General features: G+C 64.4%; 1 protein-coding gene across 1 annotated transcript; it reads right to left on the bottom strand.

The window, feature by feature from the left end:
• Positions 1-78: 78 nt before the first annotated feature.
• On the bottom strand, positions 79-8,535 carry MFSD12 (major facilitator superfamily domain containing 12). Its single transcript, XM_009277085.2, has 11 exons — positions 8,451-8,535; positions 5,910-6,068; positions 5,105-5,315; positions 4,029-4,152; positions 3,583-3,780; positions 3,240-3,332; positions 3,047-3,139; positions 2,120-2,290; positions 1,744-1,838; positions 1,234-1,364; positions 79-578 (listed from the first exon to the last, which is right to left on the bottom strand). The coding sequence occupies exons 1-11, from the start codon at positions 8,533-8,535 to the stop codon at positions 484-486; spliced, it is 1,455 nt and encodes a 484-aa protein (XP_009275360.1). The 3' UTR covers positions 79-483.
• Between the last annotated feature and the right edge of the window lie 694 nt (positions 8,536-9,229).

The raw sequence follows: 9,229 nt of genomic DNA, 5'->3' as shown, positions 1-9,229 counted from the left end.
CCCAGAGGCAGAGCCCGGGCCCTGAGGGTCCTGCCCAAGCAGGGAGGGGCGCAGGGAAGACACCAAGGGCATTCATCCACGGTTAGAGGTGCTTTGTTGCTTCTTTTTTTTTTTCCCTCTTTTAAAAAGTGCTGTTTGTACATACTGACCTTACAAAAGCAGGTTAAAACCGAGGGCTGGGCACCCCTTCCCCGTGCTGGGGCCGACCCCCGCAGCCCAGCCCAGGGCCTTCTAGTGTTACACTTGTGCAAGCACGGGGTGATTATCCTTCACGAGTCCCCAGGCAGGGCATGGGGGTGGGACACACACACACACACACACACACGACTCCAGTGCAAGGTGACAGGGAGACAGGGCAGGGGCCCAGCCCCCCCCCCCCCAGAGCCCTGGGCCCCTGTCCCAGTGCCGTCCCCTGCCGTGGGGGTCCCTCCAGGCAGAGCTCAGCGGCGTGAACACCACGGTGGCCGAGGACACTGGCCCTGCTCAGTTGAGGGTGCCGCTCCGGATCCTTTCCTCCATGCTCTCTGTCCCGCCGTAGGGGGTCCCCGCTCCGCTCAGCCCCTGCAGGCAGACAGTATCTGCGGGGTCGGGAGGGAAGGGACAGGTTAGGAGCCATTGCAGCTGCTGGGGTGACCCACCACGTGCTGGCCTGGACCTTCTGGACTCTCCTGCCACTGGCACAAGGGGCCCTAGCATGTCCCCAGGGCAGCACAGAGGGGTCCGTCCTCTCCCCAGAGCAAGACACAGGCACCCAGCTGGGAAGAGAAGCAGCTGCTGAGCTGGCACCAAGCACTGGTGCCTGGGTCCCCAGCCTGGCAAGGGGCACCCCATCCCCAACCCCTGCCCCCACATTCGGCTACCAGCACATGGAGCAGCCCCTGCCACCCCTTGGTGACCCACGGGGTGCCAGGGTCAGCATGGCCATCGCAGGGCCAGGCAGGGGTGGATCCTGCCCTCCAGGAGGGCACAGCAAGCAGGCGCAGCCCTTGGCTCCAGGGCCAGGAGTGGCAGAAGCAGGATGGTGGCCCTGCCCCCTGTGCCTACCATGAGGGTCTCCCTGCGGGCAGAGCCGCGAGCACCTCCCGCCGGGGCAGGGCTCCCACCACCTCCCTGTAGCTGGGGCCATCTGGAAAGACACTTTCGCTTTAGCCCAGGCTGGCACAGGACATGGGGCTCCCAGTGCCCCCAGTCACGTGCCTGCCCCCCCCGCCCGGTGCCCCCAGCCCCACTCACGGTAGCGGACACGGATGGGCCAGACCATGATGCAGCACAGAGAGGCGATGGCAGCGATGGCAATGCCTCCGGTGACCAACACCATCACCCAGTGGTAGAAGCTGATGCAGGCAGGGCAGCAGAGCTCGGTCCTGCAGGGAGAGGGCAGGGACGTGGCTTGGTGGCCAGAAGCGGAGCCTGGCCCAGTGCTGCCCAAGTGCCCTGGGGCTGCTGATAGCGGTCCCACATCCTCGGTGTCAGGACTGGTTCACACTGGGACGTGAGGGAAAGGTCCAGGGCAAGGAGAGAGGGCAGCACCCTGAACACTGAGATCCCCAGCCCCTTCGTGCGTCCCAGAGATGCAGCCCTCATCTAGGGCCAGAAGAGAAGTCGAGGAAGGATTTCAGACAAGTCAGAGCTGGTTTCCACCCGTGTCTCTCGCTCCGAACCAGGGATATTTGCTGCCTGGCCCCGAGGCGATGTGGTGGGAGCTGCCACTGGGAGGGTTTCCCGCCCCGCAGGGACACTTACGGGCACGGGTGCAGGTTCTGGATCGCCATTACAGCCAGGCCGTTGGCCATCTTGTCCGTGAAGCTCATGGCGCCGTAGACGAATGCGCCGCTGTGCTGCGAGGGGAGAGGAAACCTCATCGGCTGCTGCGCCGAGGCCAGCTCTGCCACGCAGCCCAGCGGGCGCCGGCAGCGAGAGCCTTGTGCCCTCTCATGGGCAGAGCCCATATTACAGCAGAGCCCAGGCACAGGGGACAGGGCTGCCCGCACCCCCACGGCAGAGTCCCCTCGCAGGGGTCTCCATCCCCCCGATCCCATGCCAGTGACCACCCCAGCCCGCGGGCTCCAAGCCCCGCTGTGACATCCCGGTCCATCCCAGCCGGGAGGAGCAGATGTACCGTGTTGGTGCCGATGAGGTCTGCTGTCATGGAGAGGGAGGTGACCAGGATAGTGGCGGAGCCAGCCCCAAGCAGCACAGCCGCCCCATAGATCTCTGCTCCCATTTTCCTGGCCAGGGTCACCCAGGAGGCAAAGGCCAAGATCACCAGGATGCCCACGAAGTAGGTCAGCTGCTCCGGGCCAGCGTGGGGACAAGCAGAGGGAGAAGGGAAAGCTCAGACCCCGGCTCGGCTGACACCCAGCAAGGCAGGGATGAGTGGGGAGGGCACGGGGGCCAGCTGCTGCCTAGGACCTGCGGGGGACAGCCCTGGCTCTCTCCCAGCTGGTTTTAAACAAGGAGCCCCCAAACATCAAGGGTCTTGCAGTGGTCCAGGCTGTTTTACAGCGTTGGCCGCAGCCTAAGGGCCAAGCCCCCAGCAGAGCTGTAGGCAGGGTGCCTGCGTAGGGCACGGGGACACCCAACCGGCAGGAGAGGTGGGGGCTTACTGGGTAACGGTGCTTGCTGCAGTGCGGAGGGGGATGCACTGGAGGGGCAGCCCCCTCCTGCTGGCACTGCAGACCCTTGCACCCCATGCCTGCCCAGGGTGGCTCAGCCAAACCCTCCCTCTGCCTCTCATGGGCACCACGGGGCTCTCCCAGCCCGGTCAGGGCTGCACAGGACAGGCTGACTCTGGACCAGCATCACTTTCCCCAACCTCAGAGATGTGCAGGATAGGCCCATGCTCCCTCACCCTGCCCACCACCTGCACTGTCCCAGCGGGACCCACGCTGCAGCAGGGGGTCGTCTGCAGAGGATGCACGAGGGGTCCCTGCTCTCCAGCCAGGCTCAGGTGTGCCGAGTGCTCTGCTCACTTGTGCGGTCAGGATCTGGCCCCTGGGCCTCTCCGTGGGTCTAAGTGAAACCTCACCAGGCCCCCAGGACTCACATTTCGACCTATCCACTTATTCACAGGCTTCATGAGGAAGGAGGAGAGGAAGCCACTGATGTACATCACCAGGGGGATGGTGGCGATGTATTTCTGCAAGAGACGAGGACAGGGAGATGAGCTTCGGATCATCAGCACGGAACCCCTGCCCATGCGACCTCGACACGCAGGCAGGGACCTGCCCTGCACCCACCTTGGGCAGCAGCAGCGAGTTGGTCAGGTACATGGCGATGTAGGTCTGGGACAGGTTGACGATGAGCCGGGTGGACATGTAGAGCACCGCAACCTGTGGGGGGACAGAGACAGCGCAGCACCGTTCAGCCCGTGCAAACTGGAGGTAGGGAAGGCTGGCACCTTCCGTGCCCAACCCTGTCATGGAACAGATGCCCCCTGACGTGGTAGGCAGGTGCCCAGTACAGCCCATCTCTCCATCCTCGCCCGCACCAGGGGCACGTCCCACTGCCAGAGGATGCCCACAGCACCCAGGCAGGGCAGCAGCCCAGGACAGGTGCCTCAAGCCCTGCCCGCAGCCGTACCTGGTAGAAGGCAGGCTCCAGCAGCCAGTCCTTCCAGATCAGCAGTGGGCGCGGGGGGCTCACAGGCTCCTTCTGCAGCAGGGGCGTGCTCTCCTCCGGCTGGGGCAGCGAGCCCGGCGGGTATGGCTTCTCTTTGGTGCCCAGGTGGAAGACAAGGGAGAACACGGCCCCCAGCACCACCACAATGAGGGACAGGTTCTGGGTGAGGCAGAGGGAGTGAGCATAGCAGGGGGTGCCCTTTGCCTGCCCATCATCCACCCCCCAGCAGTCTGGTGGATAAAGAGGGGTTCCCAAAAACCCAGGGAGAGCTCCTGCGTGCGGCCCCTGCTCAGTGCAGTAGGTGAGATTTCAGGGCACTGCTATTTCGCTCCCTCCGGTACCTCCCTCACTGAGCCATGTCCCACCCAGGGAAGAGAGGACCCCAGGGACTGAGCCCTGCCACTTACCCGAAATATAGGGACATCCTGGATGCCTAGGTGCTCTGTGCGGTCAGGCTGGTCCACCTGGAAGTTCAGCAGGAGCCAGGCCAGGCCATACACAGTGATATTGGCCATGACGGTAAAAGCATACCTGGGGGGAGAGAGCACCTCAGGGTGATGCAGAGGGACAAGCACAGCTCCAAGTATTGGCGGGGACATCTCAACCCAAGGCTGCCCTCCCAAGCCAGGCATGCTACAGCCAGCTTTGCACCCCAGTGTCATTGCTGAGGTGACACCTCCAAGAGCACACAGCATCTGGCCAGGCATTAGCCTTACTGGTGCACCTCCCAGCATGCCCAATCCAAGCCTCAGGGCACGACTGGGAGGAAACCAAGATCCCTCTGGGTCAGCCTGTCCACCCTCCAGTCACAGCTCACCTCTGCCCCAAGGGTGCCCCGAGCTGCCCGACTCGGTGCCCCCAGAGCCAGACCCCTTGGCCCCAGGGTTACCCCAGCACTGTCCCTCATCCTCCCTGCCTGGCTGCGCTGCGGTCCCTGCTCGCCTGCCAGAAGGGGAACTTCTGATAAACGCTCCTTCCCGCAGCCTGATCCTGCGAGATAAGTGGCACTGAGCCGGGCTCCGCGCACGGAGCTGCACGTGCTGCCTGGCCTGGCCCTGGGGCCATCCCTACCTATGGGACATCCCGCACAGGGCCGTGCCCAGCTCTCCCTGGGGCATCCAGGGGGGGTCTATTCCTCCCCTGTGAGCATCACCCTCCAGTTCCGAAAGAGAAGTGCCCCCAGCTCAGGGAAGTGCCCCACGGGCTGTGTCACCAACATCCCTGGCATCAGGACATTCCCTCCTGGCACCAAAGGATTTGAGCCACCAACCCAGAAGACCAGTGTCACTTGGACACATCCTGCAGGACACCCACAGGGCCCAGTCCCGGTCCTGCTGTACCGAGGGCTCAAGTGTGCCATGGCACCCAGGGGACACCAGACCCGTGGCACCCAGGGGACCTCTCGTCACACAAGCGATGGGACCCGGCGCAGGCAGGGCTGCTCCCCTGGGTTCAGGGGACACCTAGATCTGGCTGCGCTCACCTGAAAGCTGTGAGCTCCACCTTCTCATGATCACTGGTCACCAGCTCGGGGATGAGGGACAGGTGGGAGATCTGTGTGGCCGCCCAGCCAAACTGGAAGATGACGATGAAGGGGAGGTAGTAGATGAAGGCTGCCCACTGCGGCGTGTTCTCCTTGCAACCCAGGCAGGGGTTGAAGATGAAGGGGAAGGACACGAGGACGCAGGTGGTGCCTGGGAAAAGAGCGGAGCAGTGAGAGGCTGCAAGCCCTGTTTCCCTGGAACCCCAACGGCCCCAGCCAGCTCAGACACAGACGGACAGACACAGCCAGCCCTCTGCTAGGACAGGTCCTACTCCACAGGGCTGGGGAGGGAGGTGGGCCCCTTCCCCCAGCCAGGTGAGACACATGGAGCCCCAGATCCCCCCTCACCCCATCCTGCACAGGGAGATGTCCTTCCCTCTCGCACTCAGCGGCAAGACAGACAGACAGACACTTGTCAGCTGGCTTTTCCCCAGTCAAGTTCCCCCCACAAAGTGCAGCACCATCTCGCAGCTGCTCTGTCCCCCTCAAAACACCAGAGGACAGACCCTCACGCTGTCACAACACGCAGCCACCAAGGGCTTCTCTCCCCATCTCCAGCCTGCAGATAACCAGCCCCAAGGACACGCGCTGCCCTGCCGCCTGCCCGAGGGTGATAAGGCACCCTGAGGGCCAGGAGGGCTCCGGGCTGTCCCGCGGGCGCAGGGACAGCCCATCTGTCCCCTTGTTCCTTCTCCCGTGGGGCTGGCAGAGGGAGCCACGCTCCCTCCACGCTTGCAGAAGTCACCTGCAGAGTGACGGCCAGGGACACCTCCAGTGCGATGGCGGGGGACGGGAGCAGATCTGCCCCCCACGCCAGGCTCTGAGCCATGGGAAGGTCCCGGCTGAGTCAGGAACAGCAGAGCCAGGCTCCTCCTTCTGCCGCAGCGTGACGGCGTGAGGACGCCTGCGTGGAGCAGGCAGGGACAGGCTGGCTTCTCCCTCCCCTTTCACAAGGTTACGGAGCAAATCTGCCGAGATGCTCCACTGCTCCCGAGGACCAGGCGCTGACGCGGAGACGGCCGTGTGCCCTGTCCTGCGTGTCCCCAGCTTCACCGGGCGCTGCCGAAGAGCCGCGGGAACCTGTTCCTATAGCTGAGGGGAACCTGCAGCCTCTTTGCCAGGTCCCCAAGGTCCCCCCTCCAGGGGACTTTGCAAGATCCTCCTCCTCACGAGCCATTTCTCCTCCTCTCAGTCGTGAACGGCAATTCCTCCTCCGCATTGCTTCCATGTGGCACAGCCACCCCAGCTACCACAGGGCCGGGGCAAAGCGGTTCTCCCTGCGCTGAGGCCTGGCAGTGACAATCCCAGCCCGGCTCAGATCCATCCTGAGCAAGGACCCCAGCAGGGTGCTGGGTGCTGCCCTGCACCGGCTCACAGCCAGCTCTGGTGCTCCAGGAGCTCCCCGAAGGACAGGGAACTCGGGCACACCGCGGTGTCTCTGCCCCAGACAAGCCACCGGGATGGGAAGGGTCCAAGAAGGTTCAAACCAGACCAGACCTCCTTTGTTCCCTGTTACAGGACTGTTGGTTTTAACTGAGCCCCATCTGGAGGATTGGGGAGGGTCTGCCCCCTCCCCAGTTCCAGGGCCCCGCAGGGTCAGGCTCTGCGGTCCCCTAAGGGCTGCGAGGGACTTGCCCGCATCCCCAGGGGAGCACTGGGGCAGGAGCTGCGGGCCCCAGGTTGCTGCAGCCTCCACGTCCACCCCTGCGCCCACCCACGAGCCATCGCCACCATCACACATGCAGGAGACTCCCGTCACTCCCTCCTCCTCATGGCCCCCAGGGAGACGCAGTGCCCACCACCGAGGCCACCCCCACCGGCCACCCCCGTGGAGCCACGCTCCTCTGGCACGGGGTTGTGAGCTGCATCCCCGGGTGCAGCTTCACTGTGAGCCAGAGGGGTCCTAGGGACCACCCACTCTCCCAAGCGGAGCCGTGGGAGCCCCCCAAGACCACCCTGCCCATCCCTGCAGCACCCCCAGGCAGGCAGCAGAGGTCCAGGCTCTCATCTCCCGTTCCTGCGGGGCAGGATCATGGGAATGCCAGGCTGCGCGGCACAGGCGTCCCGGGCAGGGAATTTGGTACAGCGCTGCCAGACTGGCTCAGACAGGCAGCAAAGAGCCACTCATCCTTCCCACCCCACTGCGGCAGGAAGCTGCCCCCCAAAAAAGCCGGCGAGCAGGCAGGCCGGTGTGTGGGTTGAGCCACCCAGGACCGCTGGCACTGGCAGCCCAGCGCCGTGGTGGGGAGATGCCACCGATAGCAACTCGTGGTATCTCCCCCCCGAGGCTGCGGTTTCACAATGTTTCCTCTGATCTGAGCACGAGTTGCCACCAGACGAGCCGCCCCGCTCCCACATGAAGCATCTTGCCGCAGCGTGACTGAGTGAGCCGCGAGCGGTACCAGCACAGCCGGTTCCAATGGGTTTGCCGGCCCCGCTTGGCTGCACCGTGGTCAGCCAAGGGAGGTGGCGGGGTAGCCCCCACCTTTCTAGGAATAACCCACGCTTCGGCCAGGGAAACGCAGCCTCCATCCATGCCTCCAGCCTCCACCCATGCTGCTGAAGCAGGCAGGGCCGGGCAGGGTGCTCTGCTCCCCACAGCAGGGAGCGGAGCTGGCCGGGGCAGCTGCAGCCCCCGTGCAAAATATGATTCAGGACTTCCCCTTTGGTGCACGCTGAGCAGCACCCAGCTGGAGTGGACCTGCCCTGGGAGGGGAGGAAGCACAGCTCCAGCCACTTCCCTAAATCTAGCACAGATCTAGCTGACACCGAGGCAGGGGGTGAAGCTGCCCCCCAACACCCTCCCTGACTCACCAAGCAAAAGTCCAGGGAGATCAGCCACCGATCAGGCTATCGTTTAGTTGCACAAAGCGGTTGGCCGAGATAAATTCGGAATCAAGATAAGAGCACCCACACTACAACCGTCCTCTCTCCGCGTGGGTCCACTCCGGGCAAGCCGGCACTCAGGCGTTACCGTGCCGTTACCGGGAGGAAGCATCGAGGGTCTTTATCTCTGGCTGTCAGTGGATGTTTCTTCATGCTAACTGTCCCGTTCCACATCACCAGGTCAGCAGGGACGGGGCAGGCTCCTGCGCCGGTCGCGGCACCGAGGACCGTTCTCCAGGACACGCTGTCCCCTCAGAGAGGGAACCTGACACAGGAGTCCCCACCAGCCCCTGCACTTCATTGCATTTTTTGACCCCAGGGCACAATGCAAGACGAGTGCCTGTTAATAATTCACACCGAGCCGGTGCCTCCTCCACATCTCCACGGGGCCCTTACTCACCAGACTGCCTTCCCCTGCCGTGGCCGGGCTGCGCTGCCTGCAAACGCAGCACACGGGGTGCCCAGCCCCCGGCGCAGTCACCCATGGGGACAACCGAGAGCTGCCTGGCCACAGGCAAGTCCTGGGTAAACCCCCAGGCTCACGGGAAAGCCCAGATTTTACTGTCGGTCTTGTTTCTGCTGTAGCATCAACCGGCTAAGCACACAGCTCTCACCCCGACTTGATGCCACCCCCACGCAGGGGGACAAAGGGACACCCTGCAGCCCTCCGCTGCCACACAGGGATGGCCTGAGGGACAGCGGGGAGCCCCGGGCTGTGAGCGCCCAGGCAGCCCCCGCCACGGCAGCACGGGCCACCGGGATGGGGACAGTGCCCAGGCAGGACGGGGACACTATAGTGCCCCTTCCCCATCCGGGTTCAGCCATCAAAGCCTGGGGGAACCCAGAGCACGCTGCTGTCCCCCCCAGGGCTGTCCCCTACACATGGAGCACCCCAGTCGCCACCTCACTGCCATGGGGGATGCTGCCCCTCCATATGGGGCACCCCAGAAAAGCACCTCCTGGTCTGCCCCCCTCCACGCAGGGCACCCCGGGCCCGTCTCCCCCCACCCAGGGCACTGCCGCCCCAGCCCTGATGTTGCCTAGGTTCACCCTCCATACAGGGCACCCAGGAAAGACCACCCAGGGCAGCCCCCCTTCCACTTGGGGGGGGGTGGGGGGGGGCTGCTCCCTTCCACCCCAGTGCACCCAATTCTGCTCGCCCCTGGAGCTGCCCCTCTC

This window comes from Aptenodytes forsteri, unplaced genomic scaffold, assembly GCF_000699145.1.
Source record: "Aptenodytes forsteri isolate BGI_AS27 unplaced genomic scaffold, ASM69914v1 Scaffold274, whole genome shotgun sequence".
Classification (NCBI taxonomy): domain Eukaryota; kingdom Metazoa; phylum Chordata; class Aves; order Sphenisciformes; family Spheniscidae; genus Aptenodytes; species Aptenodytes forsteri.
Note: the sequence above shows the minus strand (reverse complement) of the source record. Positions and strands in the feature narration are given on the sequence as shown.

Bases quoted from the DNA above. Each gene is read 5' to 3' on its own strand.
- MFSD12 (XM_009277085.2), bottom strand. From the start codon at position 8,535: ATGGGTGACTGCGCCGGGGGCTGGGCACCCCGTGTGCTGCGTTTGCAG. The intron at 5,316-5,909 runs GTGACTTCTGCA...CTCTTTTCCCAG, and splicing joins CCCTGGCCGTCACTCTGCAG to GCACCACCTGCGTCCTCGTG. The intron at 1,839-2,119 runs GTACATCTGCTC...CTCCCCTCGCAG, and splicing joins ACCTCATCGGCACCAACACG to CACAGCGGCGCATTCGTCTA.